Raw genomic sequence first — 24,424 nt, forward strand, 5'->3', positions numbered from 1 at the left:
TAGTAGAGAACATAAAGAAGCTTTGCCAATTAAGAAATATTTATGCCTATCTGAAGGTTTGCTCCTACAGGCAGAGGTCAGACGGTTGCGTTTCATAAAATGGAGGCTACGCAAAATTAACATTCGAATCGAATTAGGAATTGCTACATGGCAAAAGCATTTGATCCACAACGACCTGAAAATGATGGATTTGGTTTAACACGAGAAAATGTACTCAGCTCCAGGATGACTTTTTTCAGTTGTAAACTTGACGATCTCTGAAATAGAGCGCCCATATAAGAGGCAAAGAATTTCAGTCAAAAGGATTCAGTCCTCGGTAACGGCGTTTGAACAATTTTATCCACGGCTAATTAAAGCCTATTAAACTTTATTGAATAATTAAAAATAATTGCGAGTTTCCATTGTGAGTTTTTTAAACTAATTTAAGTAGTAAATACCCTCATTTGAAAATATCTTTGTTAACACAAGGCTAACGTTATCATTTCAATGGGTAGTCAAAGGTTATGTGATTCATGGGAGATCCAGATACGCCACACGTATAATTAATTAAGGGTCATTATCTTTAATTTGTACTCATCTCTCTTTTGTTTACTTGTAACTGCGAAATTGTTGTTTATATTTATCCCAGGAATACACGCTAATACATTATAGGGATTAAATGTTGCAAGTTCCCCAATTTCTAACCGTTAGCAAACCGCTGCGATCTTGGTACAGGGACTCAGAGACATCTGTAAAGGTAGACAAAGATGGTGCTTAAGACCAACCCGTTTTGAATAACATTTTCAGGTTGATCGGAGGTAGATTACACTTTCGTCCTAAAAAATTAGTTTCTCGTCCACAGATTTGGTACAAACAATGTAATCCCAGTGATTGTAGTTGTTTTTAACTCGACAGGCTAAAATCAACCAGAAAACTTTTTATTACGTTTTCTTGGTAGAGCTGGGTTAATTCGGGGCCGGTTTTGCAGTGCTTTTCTCTCCACAGCCTTTACAGCGACGTATCCTTTAATTCCTGTTACGGACCCCTAAAACACGCGCGCCGTAAAACCTCTACAGAGGGCGGGCCATCTACGGATAACCGTTGACAGGACTCAAATGGAAGGAGAATCTGGCATCGTTTCCGCTGCAACCAATCTTTCCACCACCCTCGTCCATTACCACTAGTAAATCCACCCTAGAGCACCTCCTCCAACACGGTGTCTGCATATTTAACAGACACGATCCATGCGAACTATCTCACATCCCGGATCCTACACCAAAACACTGCTCCATGTGCATAAAAATCGGCTAACTCTCCTCAGAATGCTCTACTCGCAACCAAGTATGTCCATCCTATTGAGAAGACCGCAAAGGTATTACCCCAGCCAAACCGATTTCGTACGTACCGTAGCTCTCACTTTTATCCATCTCTTTCCCGACCACCGTTCGGTGGTCAGCCGGGCATCTACCTCTACCATCTCTTTGCGTCCTTCTCCGGAAACGTGGTAGCGTTCTCCACTCCTTACATAATTATATCCTAATTCCAAAATAATGGATTTCGTCGTTGATACCTTTAACTACTGTGGTATACGCCGCAAACGTCCGCTCATAAAAATCCTTCTTCACTTCGATCCGGCCGTTTTACCTCCACTCCGTTAACCACCTACAATTTGAAGCCGCCACCGTCCATTTCCCAAACATCACTATCACATTTTTCAATTTTTTCAATCCCCCAGACGACTCTTTTCCGAATGATCTCTTTTACTATATTTCTACCCTCCTCCACGCCGTCTTGTTGGTGGATCCTAACTCCCGTAACACTCTGATCCGCGATTCTACCTGTAACCCTAACGGCAACCACCTTAATAACACTTCCATTTGTCGTGCTAAAAACACTACCCATACCTTCGTATCACACCACGGTATATCAACTTTGTCCTAGACACCACAATCACTTCTGATCACCTTCTATTGCTGGTTCGCACAAACTTTACCCCGCCCCATATTCTTCCCTCCATTGTGATACTACGCCACCTCTCGCCCTCCGCAATCACATTGGTATCCAGCATTTACAACCTCTTGATACTCCCGTACTTTCCAACACCATGGAAATCCCAAAACCACATGCCGATACCACCAGATCAGATAAAATGAAATAATCAATGTCCTCGCAATGCGAAAGTACACATACGCTCAGGGTTTCATTCGCACCTAAATTTAGAGCCTGCAAAGATGCACGTGTTGTTATTGCTTTATAAAGTCTAGGCCTACTTTTGCTTCTGTTCGCTATAAAGCGGTATATATGTAAATTTCCCTAACCTGGCCTAATACTCAGTGAAACGACGCCCATCGGTTTAAAGCTCTTTTAAATAATAGCTGAGAGAAACCGCAATGGGAAGTATGTGCTGATTTTGTTATAGGGAGCCGAAGAAATCTTCACAGCCTCAAAGCCCGCAACTTGCTCAAACCTGAGAGATCTGAGTGTTACCGCACTGACCATAATCCACGACCTTGGAGTCAACGCGCATCAGATAACAAGGGCAGCTCGAGGCTTTATTCTTAATAACAAGCCCTTATGTCCTAGTCTCATGCAATTTGCGCAGGAGGGCTCCTGAAGAGAGTATCCGGATATGGTCTTGTATACGGTAGGCATACACGACGGCTAACCAAGAGAGGCTTACGTACGGAACCGTATTTTAAGATGTATTTTTGTTAGATTTAATCGATTTTAATTTGAAGTTTTAATACATTTTTGCGGATTTGTATAACGGACGCGATCATGAAACATACTGCAATATCCGGAAGGAAGATTTATTGATTTAATTGATGTTTACTTTCATCATTTCCAAACTATTTTATCTTTCTCTTTCTCTACGGTGTTGATGTGGAAGGTTTGGAAATTGCTCCCAATAGTTTATCGTTTTCTTATGCACCTATTGCTTTTGTTGATGTTGTGTAGAGGAAATTTCTCTGTTTAGTGCTTATAAATTAATTCTTAGCGACAGGAGGCAATCATTTCGTCCAGAAAACTGAGAGAAGCATCTTATTGCTAGTGTTTATCGTGGGTAATTCCTTTTTTATTAGAAATTATGCAACATATATCATTTTGCATATGTGTGCATCATATACATCAAAACTGTTTGCATATTTTTCACTAATATTCTGAATATATATGCGCATATTTTACCATATATTGTGTATTTATTAATACAGGTAGTAAAGAAAATTCGGAAAAAAATTTTAAAAAAACATGTTTTTAAATTACTTATCAATAGGTAGTTGATTTTATCGAAAAAGTACTTATTACAATATTTATAGCACATATAAAGAGCTTTCATTACAATGAAAGAATAATGAAATTGGATCAATAATTCCAGAGATATAGTTGATTTTATAAAGCTCAACATCCGCCATCTTTGTTTGACCGCCATTTCTATTAGCTACCGCTTTGAGACGGCAATTATGGTTTTTTGGCATCCTAATAAACATGTATAACCACTGTAAAAAGGAAAATTGGTACCCCCAAATTATACCGTCATGTCGACTGACCCATGGACTAAAAGGGGAAATTCCAGTACCTTCTCTCGCCACATTTTTAGAGGAAAGTAAAAATTGGGAAGGGAAAACCAGTCCCTGTAGACATCAGACCCCTTTACCATTTGGACGGTTTTCGCGACGTAACACATACTCATAACGGTAAACCACTAAAGGGTTCGATTCTACCAATCAAACCACCGGCCCCTTTATACACTTAAGGAGGTTCCACATTTTGCTAAAACGGCAATGTCAAAGTCCATCAATACACTGCTTTCATTGGAAGGGTTCCATCTTCGCCGTCAAAAATGTTAAAACCATGACACTGGTTACAATATGTTTATTAATCCAAATTGTACAAAAAATATACAATAAGTACAATACAGTGCAGCTTGCCTAAAATATACAACAAAAACAAGAAAATAACCATTGGAATAAATTACCAGTCACTAGTTACTACAAATTCAGTTTACTTATAACTTTTGTGTACCACTGGAATTATCTGTAATTTGAGCGTTCTTATGCAAAAGAGTATCCTTCAGCTGAATTTCGGTCTGTGATTTTGGTGAACAGAATTGGCGAACGCAAGGTATTACAAGAGAAGGATCTACCTCGCTCTCTTTGGTCGTCAGTACACTAATAAGGACCCCAATCAAAATGGTAAGTACTGTACCAATGCCGGTGTAGTATTGAAAGGAAAGCCTGAAGAGCCACAGCGGTGCTTCCGAAGTAGAGGTGCTACGAATAATTCGATAGATCTGACGATCCTCTAGTGGAACTTACATTGTCGTAACAAGCGATTCGTTCAAGTAAGTTGCGTTACACTCTGTTGTACGCAATGGCTTTGGTAGATGAGGAATCGCGCCGTTCCAGACATATATTTGATGTTGAATTACGATATATGACATTATCCCTACCGATGATAACACCCCAATCAGTGCGCCCTAGAATACAAGTTTGGCTGAGTTTAGTCAGTTTAGCGACTCACCTTTGTATTGCTCCTGGGGATAAGCAAACCGAGAGTAAAAGCTCCCAGCAAGGGACCCTCCGTAATACCATGAACACAATGCAACAACTCAAATAAGGACCCCAGATTCTCTGCCACAAATATAAGGGTCGCGCTTATAACTCCCACGATCGCTGTGATGACCTTTACAGCTGTGCTGGAATTTGCCACTTTTCCGCCTTTTGGTAGGACATGAATGAGAAAATCGAGGTAGCAAATGGCAGATACCGAATTTAAAAGATTCGATAAAGCACTAAAAGGCGGACATTTTTCAGTGGACCCGGGCACAGTTACTTTGCCTACCCCAGAGTTGCGGTGCACAATCCTGCCACAAACAATCCACTAAGACCAGGTACTGATTTCCCAATATCAGCTACAAAGTAAGGGAAGATTTGGTCTAGTTTTTTAATCAGCCCTATCGAGAATGGATCACAATTTGCATACTTGGCGTAAGTGACTAATCCCAAAAAGCAACAGAACAGCTTGGATAGTCCGGCTAAAATTGTCGTTATCGCATTGGCCCTGAAATTGTCAAGTTAAAATGATGAAACCATTTTCATTACAGCTGCGTACCTTTTCGCACGTTGGAGTGAAGGTAACGAAATTGATCGTTGAACTCCTGCAGGTGGAATGGCTAGAAATCCTAACCATAAGAAGATGTTTCCGATCACCACTGATAAAAATGTGTTTCTAACTGTTGGATCTGGATTCATGCTGAAAGTGCGCTTTATAAGAGAATATTAAGTGTGATGTGTATAGAAGTGGTAGACCATATTGCTTTTAGTCAACTAAGAGTCGTGTGTGGTCTACTCCTTCCAAGTGGCTGACATTGCTGCATACTTAAAGAACTCTATCCTCTGGCCATCGGAAGATTTCTCCCATACCTCATCCACACCGCCTATTAGCATGATTCCTTTCACTAACACGTAAAGTATGGCACTGAGAGTGATTAACACTTGCAATGAGTCCGTCCATGCCACTGCTTCTATGCCTCCAATTGTTGTATAAAAAATACAAACGCCCGCTATAACCCAAGCGATCACGTGTAGATTAATCCCAGTTACTAAAAACCTTTTACATTTATTTAAGCTTTGGTGCCCCCTGCTTACCTTGATTAAGTGATAAGGAGGAAGCATAAATAATTAAAGGCATCATCAACAATTTTGTAAAAATGTATATAAGAGAGGCTAAATTTTTGACGGATTTGTCGAATCGTAATTCGAAATAGTGATAAACGCTTTGTAACTGTAAATTGTAAAATACGGGCAAATAAACGTAGTGATTTATCAAACCGGCGATAAAAGCAGATACGATCATCACCGAAGCTTGTGTGCCATACGTGTATATTTCGGATGGTACTGCTGTAATCGCTAATGGCGAAATTGTCCTAAAAGGATAACTTTATTTCAGGATGCATGCAAAATATATTTACCCAGTCACAAGTGACAGCGTTATGGGAAGCGTTGCCATCTTTCTTCCTCCAAAGAGGTAACCATCGAGCGTTTTTTGCTTTTTGTAGCAACCAAAATAGAGTCCAATGCAACAGTTTACGATTAACAAAATAGCCAATAGCGAATAGTCTGCGATAGAGAACGTAGCGTATTCCATCTTCACGCGAACTAATGATCTCTGCCGGCGGTCGTAAACCTAAGACCTTCAGTTTGTTATTAATTTTACTTTGCATCGAATTAAAGAAATGCAAATGGCATTATTTTATTTTTTTCGCGTGCGGCGTTCACAATTCCAAAACCTAACCACTTCGTGTAATTATTACAGCCATTACCGTGGAGGTTATCTCTCAAAAACGTCATTTTGCCTATACAAAATAACGCACCTTGTCTTACGATCCTTCATATATCATTCCATAAAAATGTAGTTTCGACGTTTAGGCGATACCCCGCACTTGTTTAAAGAACCGATACATTATTCGAGTTTTGCGCTTCTGCCTCGACTGTGCCAGCGTTTATTTGTTTTTATCTCGGTTTTTCTAGGTTTTCTAATAAATGCCTTTTAGATTTTACCTTTCTTAGTGATGGGAAAACGCAATCATAGAGACTGGAGAAGGATTTGGAACGCGAAAAGGGGTTGAGGGTTACCGTTCTCGATCTCGTTCTTCCCGTCGATCAAGGTCTTTTTCGTCAATTCGAAAGCCGAAGTCGCAGCACTTCGGTATAGTCATAGGGAACGTCGTAGTCAGCGCGACAGGTACTGCCCGGGTTTTGCGGAACTCGACAGAAGCCGGAGATGTCCTTGAGATTAATTTGCCGGACGACATTTTAGATATTTTGGGCAGAGACCCTAAAATTAAACCCTGCTTTGGCTTCCAGATGGTTGCATATAATAAGGAATGACCTTAACAAGGGAGAAAAAGAGAACGTTTTACCAAAACATATTATCCCAGACAATTTTTGCCCTCCAGTCATTAAACCTAGCACTTCAAAGGAGGGGGGGGGGCTGATATGGACAGCTCCTATTTTAGACGATCTTTAAACAGGAAGCGCCTGGTTTACAACCAATCGAGTGATTTAAAACCGCAGAAGGACCTATCCTCGAGATGGCAGGAGAGCCAGAAACCTTACAGGAGACCTTAATGGTGGGTAAAACTGCGGGCAGGCAGGCTAATCCTTTGGTTTTATCCTGGATGAAGGGATACACAAAGCACATTTCATGTGTTAACTATTTGGACGATTTTTTAATTTTAGGTCATTCCTACGATTGTTGTTTGGAAAACACCAAATTTGTAACCGCAATCATCTGGAGCAGCTGGGCTTTTTAATTAATTATGATAAACGTTTTCTTCCGCCGGGCACAAAAAAGAAGTTTTTAGGATTCATTTATGACTCCATTGCCTTATCGATAAATTTCCCATACGAGAAATAGAATGGCACTGCTTTTTCAGAAGAAAAAGACCTGCCTGATTCGAGATCAATTAATTAATTAATCGATTAATTGGTACTCTGATTATAATAATAATAATTTTTTTATTCACAGATAAGTTACCTTATGTAGAAACATTTTTGGTAGTCGCGAGACTGTCAGGGAAGCGTTTAGGAGGAAGGGAGCACTCTCGGAGTCCTTAAAATTTAAAAATTCCAACAGTTCTGGTTTTGACAATGTTTCATCCAATACAATAAGGGCGTGTGTCACATTATAAACTTTTCTTTCATAATAGGCGATTTTCCAGAACTGTCAAAAACTTCGAAAGTAATTTGTTTATACAAAAAGGGCGATCAGGCGAAGATTGAGAATTACAGACCAATATCTCTATTGGCTACATTTTCTAAGATTATTGAAAAACTAGTCGCCTTTCGGATAATGAAGTTTCTTCAACGGATTATCATCCGCAACAACCAACATGGTTTCACTGAACATAGATCTACGCAAACTGCGCTATTCAGTTTAATCAGTAACACTGAAACATTTAGATAACAGTATAATAAGGAGATGATGATTTTGTATCTTTTTTCTGAAAGTCTGAGACATTGCTCTGTTATATATAAACGTGTTTCAGGATAAATTGAATCAAATGACAGCAACTTGTTGGTGCATTCTTTGCCATTTTTGAGCAATGGGTCATTTTTTGCTAATTTTTACGGTAATTTTTTTTGGAGTTTTTGTGTGTTTTACTTTTTTTGCATTTTTCAGGAATAGCGCTAGTTTGTTTGATATTTTACGGTACTTCTCTTGGCGAACTTATAAACCTTTGTTAACGTTTTATTTTCATGCAGTCTTAGATTTCTAAAACACAATGCAATATTTTTCTTTTCTCGGTAGTTCCGGGTATCTTTACCTGTTTAGAAATGAAGCCTAAAACCTCCATTATAAGCTAAATGCATAGTTAAGGTTTTCTTGGAACGTGCTTAAAGTCATCCACAAACAAATGCCTACTAAGGGATTAGATTTCTTTGGGATGCTGTAAGTGAGTCAGTACCTTACATACGTAGTTTGTACGACTGGCCTGCAGAGGGTGGAAATGAACCACCAATGAAATTCCTGTCTCATCTCACATAATTGCTTTTTATCATAATTTTGCGGTCTTATTCAGTTTTATCAATAAATTTATTTGTTATTTAAAATTGTGTCATTTTTGCGAGATTTTTAAGTCATAATTGCATTTTTTATTATGCATTTTCGTTGATTTTTTACTTCATTAAAATCCTAGCCCTAATAATAAGGTTATGGCGGTATTTGTTGATTTGGCAAAGGCGTTTAATTGACTGTGTAAACTATGAAATATTGTTATCGAAGCTCGAAACCTATGATTTGCGAGGAGTATGTCATAAATTCTTAACGAATTATATGCTGAATAGGAAACAGTTTGTAAGTTATCATGGAGTGTGCTCGGCAAAAGAAATAATTGAACACGGTGCTCCTCAAGGTAGCGTTCTTGGACCGTTACTTTTTTTTACTGTATATCAATGACCTGGACAAGGTTGTATCGATTTTCCACAGCGTGTATGCAGATGACATCGCACTTATATCGGGATACAACAGCATATCAGCGATGGCCAATTAAATCAACACAAATTTAACCAAATTGTATGAATTCTTCAACAAAAACGGACTGGCAATGACTACCGACAAGACCCTCACTATGTATACAATTTCACCTTGTTGAAAAAAATTACACCAATAGTCTACTGATACAACTAAAACACAAATCAACCAAGCAAGTCAATGAATTTAAATTACTTGGACTTTATGTTGATTTTTCTCTTACTTAGAAAACCCATGTTAATCACATTACCCGGAAATTGGCTAAATGTAGTTATGCACTGAAACGTTTTCTCAGAATATAAGAAAAACATACTGCTTCTGATGTTTTGAATATATTTTAAGATATGGTGTTGTTTTCTGGGGAAATTCTGTGTCAGCTACAATTTGGAATATTAGAGAGCTCCAAGTGCGTGCAAAATGGAGAACGGCACAGGCCAATATCAAAACAGCGACTATCGTCGTGTTAATTAAAAAAAAATAATACACCTCCTGCGAACTGGAAAACTGGACGAGTTAACCGAAGTTTATCCCGGTGATGATAACATCATCAGAGTCGCGACTATTAAAACAAAATCTGGACTATACAAGCGGACAGTGCGTAATTTGTGTCCACTGCTTAATGAACAAGAATAGTTAAACGAATCCTTTAATGCGGCCGGTTATGTTGGCGTACTTAGCTACATACTCAAGTAATATTGTTTTATAGTAACTACAGCAATAGTAAATGTTTCTAATTTGAATATTATCAAATATAATAATAGACAAAGTAATTTTGAAATTTTTCTCGTTTTTAATTGCACCAAACAACAGTATTAACCACGGTATTGCGCACGATACATATTGCTCATATTGTAAAAAAATCATTATTATACATATCTATTATTTATAATATTTTTTAAGGTCATTATCTGAATCTTCAAGAGCATTTCATGCCCTGTGTTAGATTTAAGGGCCTCTAAAGCTTTTAAGGGTCGCTATCATTTTATAAGGATTTCCATTCTAGAATCAAAAGTCATGGCATTGTTGGTTCGTGCAACAAGGGAAACGAAGACAAGTTAGAGTCGAAAAACGAGAGTATGAGGAACTTCAAAAGCAATTTCAAGAGGGTTTCATAGTCTTTATTTGGCTTTTAAAAACCAGAACAGTTGGAGGGAAACTTCAGAACTAAACGCGTGGTAAAAAGTGAGCAAACAACAGGGGGAATGAATATAGAACGTATAGGTGGGTTATGACGGGTAGCAGCGTGACTGTTACCTACTGGATTAGACAATAATTTTTTTTTGGTTTTGTCAAAATACTTTTACTATTACCGTTTGTCCCCCTAACAAGGCCCAATTAGTCTTAAAATAATTAACTATATTAACAGCACTAAAAAAACATGTCTCGGTGCTGCAATTTGCAATTATGCATTAAAGATAATATTCACATGAGAGCAAAATAAAATACTTTACCGGTTTTTGTCTTTACCTGAGTTTGATGCACTTCCTTCCAAAAAGTCACATAGCAAAACATTAACTCACATAAAAATACTAAATTTTAGATCATCATTAAGATTAAGTGAAGACAAAACACTTGAAGACGCAAGCGGGTATCAATAATTTATATATAATCTAGGTACATATATGAAGCATGAATCAGTTGATTACAATGTTATAGATGGGTGGAGTACATTTATTACCAGAAAGTGTAAAATATTATTAAAATGAAATTATAAATCTCAATGCTACCCAGTATGTCAATTATACAACACATGTTAAGTATTGTTTGTTTTTTGGAGTACTTTGAAAAACTAGTTTTATCGTTAATTACCTTGCTGCTGTCATAATCGTTCAATTTAATACAATTATCACCTTGCCTTTTAATTACCATTTATCTGTATCTCATTTAAAGGTGTACTTCCCATGAATTAATATTAGCCGAAAATTTAGTATGCAAATCAGCAACTATACACAATGATAATGTTAACTTCTTAAATGCGAGGCGCTAGTTATTATTCACATTCTCGATGAAGCTTGAAAATTTGAGAAACGAGGAAAGTTGCTCCCACAGATGGACAGACACAGGTCAGATTATAAACTGTTCCGTTTAATAAAATTGAGTTTGATTTCAATATTCACATAACTTGTCTATGGAAGATACATAATATGATGGTTTTTTGTACTATCAAAAAACCATTTATTGCTATTGACTGGGTCTTCGGATATTAGGTTGAGGATCTCAGAAATCGATCGCCCATATCATTTCAGTCGAAGAATTTATACGCGGATAATAAAAAAAGTACCTTATTGGTTAATTAAAAATAATTGCAATTTTCATTGTGGTTTTTAAAGTAGACTTATTAATTTAAATAGTAATATATTCTCAATGGAAAATAACTTCTTTGCAAAGTTAACACAAGGTGATGTCACGTTTAGTTGTTTAGTGGGAGAGGTCCAGACATCGATCTTCTCCAAGTACGCTGCACATAATTAATAATAACGAGGTATTATATTTAATTACTACTTACCTCTCTTTTGTTTAATGGCTAAATTGTTATTTTTGTTCATCGAATTTCCAGGAATACACTAATGCGCTTGTAGTGATTCAATTATCTGTTCAAGTTCCCCAACTTATAACCGCCAGTAAACCGATGCGATCTTGGTACAGGGAGTAGACCCAGTTTTGCCAACATTCATAAAGTCGTTTTCCAGGTTCATCGATGACCAGTCGTTGATCTAGGAGGTAGGTCCTTAAACATCAGGTTCTCGTCCACAGCTTTGGACCGGAATCCCGGTGATTGTAATTTCTGTAATTCTACAGGTAAAATTCAACCAGAAATCGTCTTTTCCCACTCGATTTGGAGAAATTCGCTTTGTGCTTGATTTTACAGGCTTGTTATGCAATGTGTTTTCCTCCTTTGTAGATATTTGATTAAATTTTTTTAGATCGTATGGGTTAAAATCTGTTTTTTGTCCTCGTCCCTTGTTGTATTGATCCAGTCTTAACAATTTTAGGTTTTCTGGGGTTTTATACGCTGAACGCTATTAGAAAATGCCTATTCCACGTCACTGTAGAAGAGGTAGATTTGATTGCAGACGCAAAGACTGTGATTTCTATAGGAAAAATCTGGTACCAAAGGTAAGGACAAAACACAACACTCAGTTTTCCGCCACAGTTTTTATTTTTTATTTTAATTTTAGTAAGTTTATCCAAAGCAAGTTGTCTTCCGCTTTTTTGCTGCAACAGGAACCATCGAACAGGATAGATAGCTTCTTCGCAAGCACCCTCGATCACGATCAGTGCAGAATTCGAGGATAACCTCGATAACAGACTGCCCAGCAAACACACTTTACGTTTAAAGTCGGTTTTAAAGCGTTTTGAAAGGATAAATTCGGTATTGGTAGTATGGTATACGTTTTTGTGTAGACCGATTTTATACCTACGTTTAAAATACGATTTTTATTCATATATATAAATCATAGAGTTCACTTTCTACGTTAATAGTACGTATATAAATAACCGTTTCTTAGCAATCGTTTTATAAACGTATATAACACCACTTTAATATACGCATATACGCATATAATCGTATATCAATGGGAAATAATAAACGCATAATATTCATACAAGAATACAGCCGGACATTTATGCGTATTACCATAAACGCTTTTTACACGGAAGTGTGTTGCTAGGGTGGTACTGAGAGAGGAGGGCTGCCCGACCTGTGCTGGCTAGCAAGTTGTCCTCCCGGTAGGCGTCGACGTCTTAGGGGATGTTTGGTCAATTTTGTGTACATGGGGGAAACAATGTTTTAATACACATGCACAATTAATATTTTTTGGTTTCCGCGCCGTTAATTGTTTATAGGCCGTTTTAGTTCCCCATAATAAGTAAAAGCAAGGATAGAACAAGTCCCGAAGAGAGTTGTTTTGTCCGTTATCAGTTGGCGGCGTGCCTGCAAAAATTACATAAACGCCAACGGGCTCTGTATCCGAAAACTAACAATTAACATAAAGTTAATTAATGTAAAGAGTTCATGAGCTTTCATTTAGCCTTTTGAGTATGTATAATTAGCTTGCACTAATTAAATGAGTTACAGTAAAAGAGCGCCGATTGAGAAGAGTTTGGTATCAAATTGTTCGCGCTTAATTAACAAATCGATTGCCAGATGTTCCGGAATTACAGCCCCGATCGCATATGATACGTTGTAGTGGTAGTCATACGGTGCCTATATTATTTTGCTTGACAATACAGAAAAAGTGCATCTACTTTTAAAAAATTTGCTCCATGAAAATTAAGCTCTTTAATTCTGGGGGGGGGGGCATGGTAGTAGTTTTCTACTAGAGAAGTAACTGTATGAAAAACTTCTCCTTTCTATATTTTTCTTCTATACAGTACAAAAGATTCACAGAATGTCTACGACTAGTGTGGTCGACTTATATGCGTTATATGAGTGTTGGTGTATCAAAATTGTAGGTAGTATCACAGTAAGGCTGGCCGGGCAAGTACTTCTGCATCCTCTCAATTTTCGTATCTTTTTTTATAAGCAATGGACTTAAGAGCTCAGGATCCACGACGTCACCGTCACGCTTTGTAACCCAGCTTACTAATAAACCAATCGCAATTACCAATACTAAACTTATTACGGAAATGTACCACACCGATAGACGAAACAGGATGAATGGGGGCTGCAATAAGTGACCACTAAAAATATGACGGTCAAATTACAAGAACTCGCCAATCTTACAGACCTTGTTGCTGTCACATTGATTGGAATAGAACAGTTGTCTATCGAAACCGGCTTGGCAAAGCTCTCAATTCCTCCTTGTAAGGTGTACCATTGATTACCAATGGTGATGCTGCCAACGGTAAGAAACGAAACAGCCATCGCCCAAAATGCCCCCTGAAGTACAACTGTGAGTAAAGTTTAGTAACCTAAAGCACTCACCTTTGCGTTCGCCAATGGGAAAACCATACCGAGCGAGAACACCCCCACGAATATTCCGGAAACTAACCCTAGTAGCGACATGAAGAAAGGAAGTATACCGCTCATGCGTTCGATGAAAAGAATTAGAGTCGTGCATATAAGACCTGTTAGAATGACTATCAATTTTAATACGCAGCCTTCTTTGGATCTCAGAGAGGTGCTGGGGAAGAATGGCGAGATGAAGTCGCTGTATATTGTCGCCGCCAGCGTGTTTAGTGTTGCAGATAGTGTGCTAGTAGATTAGTTTGGATTATTACAGTTCCGTTGGCAACATTTTTTTTAAGAGTTGCCTTGAAATCTGTTATGAGTGCATAGTTTCCATTCATGAAATTTTGAAGTATGAGGAAGCCGAAAGTGCCAACCAAGGTTTCACCTACGTCTTTTTAATGTTGGTAATAAATTGTACCAATTGCACCGTTAGGTATTCCTCTTTGTTGTCGTTGACAGTGTATTTTCCTGTACAAGTTCATCAAAATTGCAGATTTTGTATATAAGTACCGAAAACTCTGAAATGTTGAGAAGTCGTGAAGAAACATTTAATTTAGTACTCAGTCCCTTCTTGGATGCAATGGGACTACTAATGTAGGTGGAAGATTACGTGTGCGGACAATTCGCACCCGGATAATTCGCACCCGGACATTTCGCTCCCAGGATACTTCGCACCCTGGACATTTCGCTCCCGGAAAATTCGCACCCGGACCATTCGCACTCGAAAAATCGCTCCCGAATAATTCACACCCGGATAATTCTGTAAATCTTTGGTTTATTAAAACTACTAGACCATTGCCTTTACAGAATGTATGTAGTAGTGCACATCTTGGTAAACATCTACTTCATCGAAAAATGTTTCAAATAATAGTTATTTGGTCTTTCATTTTCAACACATCGCGATTCTTTAAGTATTTCCATTTCTTAAATATAATCACGCTGGTTTTTTTTTGAAGTTGTATGAAGAGTCTGATATAGTTAAATCCTGTAATTTAAGAACACATAATTTTTATCTACTGCGCTTTCGTTTTGAGAAAATAAGAATAGGTAACTGAAACGTCTTTTGTGGAGTAATTAAATACCAAATAGTTATACCTAGTTATAGTATATCTACAGTATTATGTGTAATATTCGCTACTTTTGAGACGCTCTTAATATTAAAACAGAATCAACATATAATACCGTACACAAACAAAGTGATAAGTCTAAAGTTAAAAATATTTACATTATAAGATCATGATGAAAATAGAAAAAGGAAGTAATTTTAACGCTCCCTTACATAAAGATTTCTTAATGAAGACACATAAAAAATTGTTCTTTATTTCTTTAGTTGAAAAGAGTGACAAAAGAAATGAATTTTTGACAAAACGAGTATGTATAAATGACAATAGAACAATGCATTTCATAGATGGCACTAAATTTGGATAAGTAATTAAGATAATATTACAATTAAAGGTAAATTTGAAAAGACCCCGATAACACAAATTGCACTTCATAAAGAAACAATAAGAGAAATATCGTAATGACATCCTTTCTATTATTTCTGGAAGATGAATAGGGTTTATTAAGAGGTAAAGGTAATTAGGTCCGAAAAATCAGGTTTAAGTACGTATGACCACAACTAATTAGAACTTTAACACCTGTATAGTATCTTCATTCGTGAACGTTTGACAGAGTGGTATTTTAAAATTTATCTGAGCACGGGTTCTGATTTTGTGTATACTTTTTTTTTAATTTTAAAAAACTTTATTTCTGGTGGTAGTGTTGTGGTGGTGTTCAGAAAAGGTAAGTTTCCCGTTTTCTTAGAACCAGTTTTACGTTTCTTTGACCACATATGGCTATATGTTGATTATTGGTGACTGAGGAAAATTACACTAACTGCTTATTTTTTTGCGTTACCTTTGCTACAACTATGGTACGTAGTGAATGAACTTAAAAGTTTCTTTTTGATTTTCTTACTGTTATTTATTTTATAGTTTGAAGAGATACATGGAAAAATTCTGGCATTTTTTTAAGAGATTGTTAATAATCAAAACAGTAAGGGTTTTGAAAATCTTGAAACGTTTTTGGAACAGGTCGATATTGATGATTTTTTCTTTTAAATGTTTGTAATTGTTAAGTACCTATATACTTCCTTTTTAATTTTTGTATGGCATACCTAGTACTAAAGCAAAACCCTTAGCATTGGTAATTGCGCAACAAGGAAGATAGGACATCATTGGAAAGGCTTTCCTTCTCTGAATTTGGTGAGACTATAATTTTTTAGATTTGATATTTTCGAAATTTTTTAAAAGTTGAGGGCGCGCTGTTGTTTATGTCATTGGAAGGATGTCGGGCCGATCACTATGTAATAGAAGCTAATGCGATCGTGCGTCAAAATTATGCAGTTGCAAGTGGTATAAAAAAGAGAAAACTTGTACCTGCAACGTCGAATGCGCTGGAAATGAAACAACTAAACCAAAAAAATTACATATCCGAATTCAGAGATGGGCGACCTTACCAACGATGCATCATTTAAGATTTTAAGGGTTGCACTGTCAGCGATGCGAGACAAAGACATTAGTGAGCAAGTTTTATTTTAGACACTGTTTCCTTCCATGATCAATTTGACGTGCCAAAGTGTTTTTTGAAAATTATTTTAATTTACAGAAATAGCTATGTATGGTTTCTAATGCACCACTGTATATTATTTAGCTTCGGAGAAATAACACCAAAATCTCCCCATAAAAATTGTTATAATAATAAATGGGTAGATTTTGGTGTTATTTCTCCGAAGCTTCTTAAGCACCCCATTGAGAGTCATGGATCTTCACAATTTCAGTATATTATTTAAATAATAGCCATATAATTTATAGCAAGATCAATTTTTTTCACGATATTTATCAACATTTTTTGCTTTTTTCGTTACTTTACAGTTCTTATCTCTTTAATTTTACGGAAACTCTCAAGAATCTATTTGTTTTAAGTTCAAATATGATTATAATTTACTTGAGATTCTTTTAAGACAATACATACGTATTTCGTTATGTGTCCTTTAAATGGACGACATCGAAGGTTAGAGAACTAGGAAACTTAACTTGCAGCTATTAACAAATAATAATTGTTAAAATTTTATTTAGACTTTTATATTCCTATTGCAATATTATTTGTACGTGCTAAAAGGTTTCCAAATGAAAAAAACCTTGATTGTGAATTGGTACAATAAAACTGGGTAAATAGGTTTAAGAAATGTCAGGTGACAGTTTTGCTGATAGACCGATACCAGCGTTTAGCAGCATCCGTCTACTTGTGAACATGAGTGCATGGACAATTTACATCACGGATGAGTGTCTTTTTACCTTTTATTTTGTTTTTTTTTAAATAAATTTTCATTCATGGTACCTTTAGCAAGTGTTCTCATGTTTAATACGGAGATTACAATAAAATAAGTACTAAATTCCAGATTTTGAGTGATATGGATGCTATTAAAGTGACCTAATATCTCTACTGCTTTGATATGGTCCATTCCATTTAAAAAGGTACATAGGATTGTACGTATGAATTCTTGCCTCATAAATACTATTAAAAAAATTATTCCTCTACAAATTGTATGGCTATTGTTTAACCAACATAAATATTTAAGTGCCACATTAAAATGCCAAAATCAAGGAAAATATCATCAAAAATGGACTTGTCCCTGAGGCTAAAAGTTGAAATTTGATTTGTTACAAAAAGTTGATAATGGATATGAGATTTAGGCGGTGCAAACTATACGGGGCGCGTAACAATGGAGTTCGGTACAACGAAAAGGGGAAAGAGATACATAATCTATGAAGGATACATGTACCTCTTTGCTAAGAACCTTAAACTCCAAAACTGCTCATCATGGCTGTGTCGAGCGAGAAGAGCAAAGAAGGATCCATCGGCTCTTAGTTTAACATGCAATGCCAGGATCTGGGTCAACGATGACAAGTTTCAAAGCCCTTAATTGGGTATTTTATTAGTTAGGATATCGTCTTTTGAACTTTTGATTTTTTATACGTAAGTTTCATCGTTGCTTATACCTTCGTCGTCGTTATATGGGAACGGTTTAGAGAACTTTTATTCAATATTAATAAATGATCCCATTTAGGGTTTGAACACAAAATGGACGTCACGATTCCAAATTATACCTTAATATTGAAAGTATCCAAATTTTAAATGTAGGTATACGTCTATTACATGCACCAAGTACATAATAAAACGTGATATTGGTGAGTCATATTGGAGATTTCAAGCTCTGAGTTAATTTAATACTTCACAGCCGACTTTCTATGTTAAAAGTCAACCATACACAAAATACCCTCTCAGGGGAGCGAAATTCTGGTGCGAATTATTCCGTTGCGAATTATCCGGGTGCGAATTTTCCGGGAGCGAAACGTCCGGGTGAGAAATATCTTTGGTGCCAATTTTCCTTGGTGCGAAATGTCCGGGTGCGAATTGTCCTACAACGGGAAGATTAACGTGCAACCTCCATGTCTACACAAGAAAAACAACCCCTAATAATTACTCCAAAAATGAATGTGGCCACACTAATCGTAAAAGATGCCCATACCAGATCCCTGCATGTAGATGAAGGACTACCTATAATTTACGGAAAATTGTCTTGTCTTCTTCTCAAGATTCTCAAGTGTTCTGCACATGCGCTGTATTACTTATATGTGCGAGTGCCGAGTATTTGGTTTTATTGAAGGGACCTGGCGTAAAAGTTTTAAAAACCAAAATAAATAAACAACGAGCAACAAACACAGACGAGTTATCATGTACACAGACGGACGGACGGACAGAAAGTCCAAAAGCATGGACGAATTGGGACGCTTGTTAATAAGTATCAGGCCCTGCTTATGAACAGTACGAGTCTAGTCAATAGGTTTCATCCCCGAGTAGGGTGGGACACTTGATCTTCTATTGTGAACTGGCAAGAATTAGCACTCCTTCAGTTTTAAAATTGCAATTTGGAAAAAAGCATAAAACAACATGTCCATACCATATCTTTTTGACGAAAACCTCATTTTTACAGTGGCTACAGACCGTTTTATTGCTATTATAAGAGTAAAGTCCATTAGGCATTTGTTGTTAATTGTTTTGTCTTAATTGGGTTGTTTGATTACGAGAGCTTTAAAAATGCCCACACCTATTGGATTTAAGTTCGGCGTTTCATCTTGCAGTTAAATTGACGGTCATTTAATTTCCATGGAAATGCAGTCACATGCCAAACACAGAATAAGACCTTCACAGAACAGAAACATAAATGGCGCTAAATTGTCACTGATTACAGCGTTTCCCGTGGTTGTACGGAGAACTATTTATCGCAGACTCGAATATTTTTTTGCAAAACCTGTAATTTTGCTCGTTACAGGAAATATTTTTACCGTCGATTTTATACGTACACAAGGTTTTACGCATGTCAATTTTGACTTTTGAAAGATTTAAAATATGAACAAGTTATGTGACCGTAGAAAGTGTTGTGTGGCGGATTGTAACGATAAAATATCAAAAAGGCATCGTTTCCCATATTTTGAAACAGATTGTTTTGTGCTTGAAACGCGAAGAGGGTTGAAATGTGCTGTTATTTCTCTCCTATTTATGCAAGGTATGGAATTTCTAAATTACCAACGGTAACGGTATAGGCGCAAAAAGGTGTAGACTTGAGTTTTATATTTATATAGACGTAGATACTTATATTGTAATTCGTTTTAGATAATTAAACAATTTCCACCCTCGCTTCTTAAGTAACAAGTAAGCACCAGGATCAAGTTAACATTTGTTGTCAAAAACTTGTGTGACAATTTGCTGAAGCGATTTTATTACCTCTTGGAACAACAAATTTAGTTCTCAAGATATTTTTTAACAAAAATATTTAGTCCAATAAACAGCAATTAAAACCAAATACTTCGTACGATAAATCGGTATGTAAGGATCTTTCTGCAAAGTGTTAACATCTACAAAGCGTAAGTTCCACTCACTTCTGAGTTTTATATGTAATTTGTAAACATGTGTTAAATAATGTAATGTGATTGTATCTAAATACACTTTAATTTAACAACTGTGTATTCTTTATCGATATTTATGATTTAGATCGAATTGAGGAAATGACTTCATGGCTTTAGAAGCTGGTCACCAGATGGCGCTACTCTGATTTTGATGCTTTAGTTCACAGCACACCCACCAGGGCCCGACAAAATACCATACAAATTTGTAACATTGCTGTTTCTATTCTGAGAAGGCCGTATTCTGTGATGCCAAATTAACTAAATATAGACTGGAGGTTATTTTGTTTGGGGAATCTGAGTCCAAATCGGATGATAGTGTTTTGATGATAAGATTTTTCAAGGCAATCCCTTATGAAAAAAAAGAGTGAACGTAAAATTCCTACCTCAGTCCCGAACACATTATTCCAGCGGTAAATATTCCTGCCAATCCAGGGACGTTTTCGTCGTGTTGCGTCACAAAGAAAGACACGATTTGATCAGCGCGTGTAATCTGGCCAGAAGTCAGAGGATCGCAGTTGGAATATTTGGCGTAAAGGGCGATTCCCATTAGAATCCCTATTAAATGGAAGGCAATCGCACCGGTTCCTAACATAAGTGCCGCCCTGTAAGACTAGATCAAATTGGGTAATCTCCGAACTACCCACCTTTTTGAGTTCGAAATAGAGGAAAGAGAAATGTATTTTTGAACAACTCCCGCCTGAAAGGTAATATTGTAAATCCAGATCACTATGTTCCCCGTTAGTATCTGCCAAAATCCATCCTTTTTTGTCATATCAGCACTGAAACTAGTGGAGGTGTTTACAATACGGCCGGAGCCATGAGAATCAAATACTTAAAGTCGAGGCGATGGCCCTCCAATGCTTTCTCGTAGATTCTGTTAATTCCACCCGCTGATATTACACTTAGGATGAAAACCATGAATACGGCGACCACCATTCCAGCAAGCTGCACCACGTCCGTCCAGATCACCGTTTTGAAACCACCGACTGTTGTATACAGTATACAGGTGACACATACAATTATTTCAATTACGTGCGAATTAATGCCACTGGCTAAATGAAACGGGTGATAACTAACCGTTGCAATTTTAAGGTACCGACCTTGCGAGAACGAAATGGCTGACAGATGTATCACAATTGCGTTATAAAACATCACTTGCAATGTGTAAATACCGGATGTAATTATTTTAATCCGTCTACCAAATCGAAGTTCGACATATTGAAAAATACTGGGTGTTTTTAGTTTGGCAATTACTGGCAAGTACACGTAACAAGTGATGGCACAGGCTATCGCAACCGCCAGGCACATCCACAGCGCGTTCGCACCAAAGGTGTAGATCTCTGAGGGATACGCCAGGAGTGTCACACCGCTAATTTGACTAAAAATTGACAATGTGCCAAATTACCATTCCCAAAACCGCCTTACCTAGCTATCATCGATAGACCAATTGGAACTAGTTTCATCGATCGATTGCCTAAAAGGTAGTCGTCGGCGCTTTGCCTTTTTTTGCATAATCCAAAGTATAAACCGATACACAGACTGACGATTATCGAGGCGGAGAAGATGAAATAGTCCAATGGGGTGAACATCACGAACGTTGGGTGGATAATGCGCAAGTTACCATCGCTAATCACAGGACAAAGTTAATAAAATTATGCATTGCCAAGAATTAAAAATTCCGCTATTATTCAGCCTCACATCTTGATTAAATATTTATGCAAGTCGTTAATTATCGTTGTGTCATTATTGTAGTGTTGTTGAACCGGGGGATTAGTCCTCGTGTACTGTTTTGAAATAATTTGAAGGCGGCATCATAATATGAACAAACAAATCACATAATTAAGAAATTTTATGGTGAATATATGCAGAGAAGTAACTTTTGTTTATAAGTATCTATAGTTAACAAGCAAGCCAAAGATCCCCAAAGATTTGAACGATATTATGAGTTTGAGGAATTTAAAGAACCAGAGAAAAAAAACCGGAAGAATTAAGCAATTTTGAAGAATATGAAGAATTTTAAAAAGTCCAAAAATCCGAGGAATTCGCACACTACGCAAATGAATCAAAATAGTTTTTAGAATATGAAAATTGAGATGGATTAAAAAAAGGGAAGAAACTGTGGTATTCTGGATTACGATAGAGGGATGGAAAAGGTCCACGCGTACTTAGGTCTCGTATTCGGGCCTTTCCCAGCCATTCCACGCGTGAGATGAACCTAAGGATGCCGGAAGAGGAGACGGCTCTAATGGTAGTGCAGTCTCCTCTTCAGTTTACAGAGCTCAGAAAGTTCTCCCACAAGTAATCTTAGGTTCTTTCTTGATGGCCCTGTGCAAAAACGCGCCGAGATTGTCCTCTGAAGGCTTCTCTCGTATGGCGTCAATCGAGTTTCACTTTGCCTTGTGCTGGGTTTAGGATACTAAGTACAATTGCCACTGTAACTGGAAGAGCCGGCTCTGGACCACAAAAAATACCGGCTTTAAGGCTTTCTCATTAACTTTCGCTCTAGCATGCCATTTAACCCATACGTCCTCAAAGGTTTTGCTGCTTGCTACTTGCTCTAGTGCATGGTGACATTCGGAAACAAGCCTAGAGTGGCCAGGTAACTGCAGGACAGCTCTACTGTCACTAAAGATTCTGATAGTTTTGTCTTTTATGCATAAGAACTTTTCTTACACTGAACGTTAGTCCTACCAATTCTGATTGGAATACGGTAGGAAGCTTGTCTAGTTGTTGAGTGGTATCGAATTGGAGTAGATACCAGTGCATGTTCCTTACATTGTCTTAGGTCCATCCCTGCAGATGAATATGTACGATTTGGATGCCACTTCCGCATCAAAAAAATGTGATAGTTTTTAGAATTGAGAGGGAGTGAATCCGATCGCCCTTCCAGGATAGGCAATTTCTTAGTCGGCTCGCTCAGAACTCGAAACTGGCTCATCTCAAAACTTCTGCTATTCAACAGTTTATACCAGAATGGCTTATTCTCTCACGTGAAGATCTAGTAGATCCGACAATTCAACTTGGAATCCAGACTGGTATCCTTGCACAAGCGCCAAGAATCCCCAAAAACAAAGCTCCTAGACTGAACGGAATTCACGGAAAGGGACTAAGAACGTTAATGAAGAGTGAAAACCCTTTCTGACTTATTCAATTCCTGTTAAGGCTGGGCTATTTTCCTGTCAGTTGGAAAACTGGCAAACTTAAAGCTATTTTGAAACATGGTAAGATGGGCCAGACCAATCCCAACACGTACAGGCCGGCAACTTTATTACCCGAAATTGGAAAGCTATTGGAAAGAATTCTTCTCCAAAGACTGTATGAAGGAATCCCACCTAAACGACTTTTCCACCCCAACCAGTATGGCTTGATCACCGGACGAAGGTCGACCGACTGTGTGCAAAAACTAGTAAACAACGTCAGGAGGAATGCTCATAGGTATTTGTTGCCGATATTCGTCGACATTACCGGAAAATGAAACAACGTATGGTGGACGGACTTAGCGGGCAGCAACAAACTCTCCGTCTCAATAGACAAGATACCTCGACTGTCTCTGAAAGGTTGTCCATGTAAGAACTACCCTCTCATCTGAGATTAGCTAATATGAACTTTCTGTTAGAATTTTATTTAGGAGGGATGCAAAGGAGGCGGATTCTATAGAGTTGCAAAAACTACCACGGCTTTGCTAGAATCAGACTCCAGCAGCGTCTTGATATCCGCAAACTCGACCCAGTTCGTAATCCGGCCGGGTGAGTTGCTGACATTTGAGCCTTTTCAGCAATGGATGGTGATGCTTCCGTTGATACAGTTGCTCCTGTAGCAGTTGCTGGTGTTGTTGTGGTGGTTTAACTGACATACTCCCCACCTCTGGTTCGCGTGATTAGGTGAGCCTGGTCCTTCAATGCCGAAAACTATCAGCCTCAGGTTGATCTTTTTTCGGGTAGAAGACACCAGCTGCCTACCTTTGCCTAGGAGTTCTGCGCTTCCGGGCACCGCCTGACTACCCCCGGGTCGTCACTACCTTTAGGTGTGCAGCCTCCAACGTCCTTCAACCACTTAACGGAATGGTTATTCTCGCACGATATTCTTAGAATCTCGCCCGAGTGTCTCCAACCCCTGAACGTGGTAGAACATTTTAGGGCTGGTCACGAACCTTGGCCAGTTTTTGGACTATGTTCGCTTGGTTAGCCGCTAGCCTACACAAAGGGCTGTTGGTATCTAGGATCACTACATTGAGTTGCCTCTCGGCAGCTTGCTTGTAGCTACGATTGCAGGGTGGTTCTTCCTTACTGACATCCACCTTTGGTTGTGACTGTGGTTTGCTCTTCTTTGTCTGCGGTTGGGTCGGAGTGATTGGACCTCTGCTTCTTTTTCTACCGGTTTGCCTGCCTGACCCGGATGCGGGTTGGATCACGAGAGGTTTGGAGGTCGATGTTGAGTCCTTATC

General features: G+C 37.9%; 2 protein-coding genes and 1 long non-coding RNA gene across 5 annotated transcripts; 1 reads left to right on the forward strand and 2 right to left on the reverse strand.

Annotated features, from left to right (window-relative positions):
* Positions 1–3,847: 3,847 nt before the first annotated feature.
* LOC116173793 (sodium-coupled monocarboxylate transporter 2-like) lies at positions 3,848–10,718 on the reverse strand. 2 transcript variants are annotated; one of them, XM_031491486.1, is made up of 9 exons: positions 10,483–10,718; positions 5,951–6,165; positions 5,628–5,905; positions 5,359–5,581; positions 5,092–5,232; positions 4,822–5,040; positions 4,501–4,771; positions 4,296–4,456; positions 3,848–4,250 (listed from the first exon to the last, which is right to left on the reverse strand). In XM_031491486.1, the coding sequence occupies exons 1-9, from the start codon at positions 10,525–10,527 to the stop codon at positions 3,986–3,988; spliced, it is 1,818 nt and encodes a 605-aa protein (XP_031347346.1). In that variant the 5' UTR covers positions 10,528–10,718; the 3' UTR covers positions 3,848–3,985. The 2 variants fall into 2 exon arrangements, with proteins under 2 accessions (XP_031347346.1, XP_031347347.1); XM_031491487.1 differs by having other exon boundaries at positions 3,850–4,250; positions 5,951–6,172; positions 10,483–10,714.
* Positions 10,719–10,903: 185 nt separating this feature from the next.
* On the forward strand, positions 10,904–12,332 carry LOC116174267. Of its 2 annotated transcripts, none has more exons than XR_004146075.1 (4): positions 10,904–11,078; positions 11,573–11,655; positions 11,706–12,132; positions 12,195–12,332. It is a non-coding gene; the product is annotated as an uncharacterized LOC116174267 (long non-coding RNA). The 2 variants fall into 2 exon arrangements; XR_004146074.1 differs by lacking the exon at positions 10,904–11,078 and adding an exon at positions 11,088–11,497.
* Positions 12,333–13,351: 1,019 nt separating this feature from the next.
* On the reverse strand, positions 13,352–21,569 carry LOC116173525 (sodium-coupled monocarboxylate transporter 2-like). The gene is made up of 8 exons (XM_031491038.1): positions 21,406–21,569; positions 21,081–21,358; positions 20,813–21,032; positions 20,625–20,765; positions 20,364–20,582; positions 13,943–14,213; positions 13,746–13,897; positions 13,352–13,698 (listed from the first exon to the last, which is right to left on the reverse strand). The coding sequence occupies exons 1-8, from the start codon at positions 21,567–21,569 to the stop codon at positions 13,440–13,442; spliced, it is 1,704 nt and encodes a 567-aa protein (XP_031346898.1). The 3' UTR covers positions 13,352–13,439.
* Between the last annotated feature and the right edge of the window lie 2,855 nt (positions 21,570–24,424).

The sequence above is a fragment of the Photinus pyralis genome, unplaced genomic scaffold (assembly GCF_008802855.1).
Source record: "Photinus pyralis isolate 1611_PpyrPB1 unplaced genomic scaffold, Ppyr1.3 Ppyr1.4_LG6, whole genome shotgun sequence".
NCBI lineage: Eukaryota > Metazoa > Arthropoda > Insecta > Coleoptera > Lampyridae > Photinus > Photinus pyralis.

Bases quoted from the DNA above. Each gene is read 5' to 3' on its own strand.
- LOC116173793 (XM_031491486.1), bottom strand. From the start codon at position 10,527: ATGTTTTGCTATGTGACTTTTTGGAAGGAAGTGCATCAAACTCAG. The intron at 5,582-5,627 runs GTAAGCAGGGGG...AAAGGTTTTTAG, and splicing joins CTCCTTATCACTTAATCAAG to TAACTGGGATTAATCTACAC. The intron at 5,041-5,091 runs GTACGCAGCTGT...TGACAATTTCAG, and splicing joins TCACTCCAACGTGCGAAAAG to GGCCAATGCGATAACGACAA.
- LOC116173525 (XM_031491038.1), bottom strand. From the start codon at position 21,569: ATGTTCACCCCATTGGACTATTTCATCTTCTCCGCCTCGATAATCGTC. The intron at 21,359-21,405 runs GTAAGGCGGTTT...GTCAATTTTTAG, and splicing joins GGTCTATCGATGATAGCTAG to TCAAATTAGCGGTGTGACAC. The intron at 21,033-21,080 runs GTCGGTACCTTA...CGTTTCATTTAG, and splicing joins AGCCATTTCGTTCTCGCAAG to CCAGTGGCATTAATTCGCAC.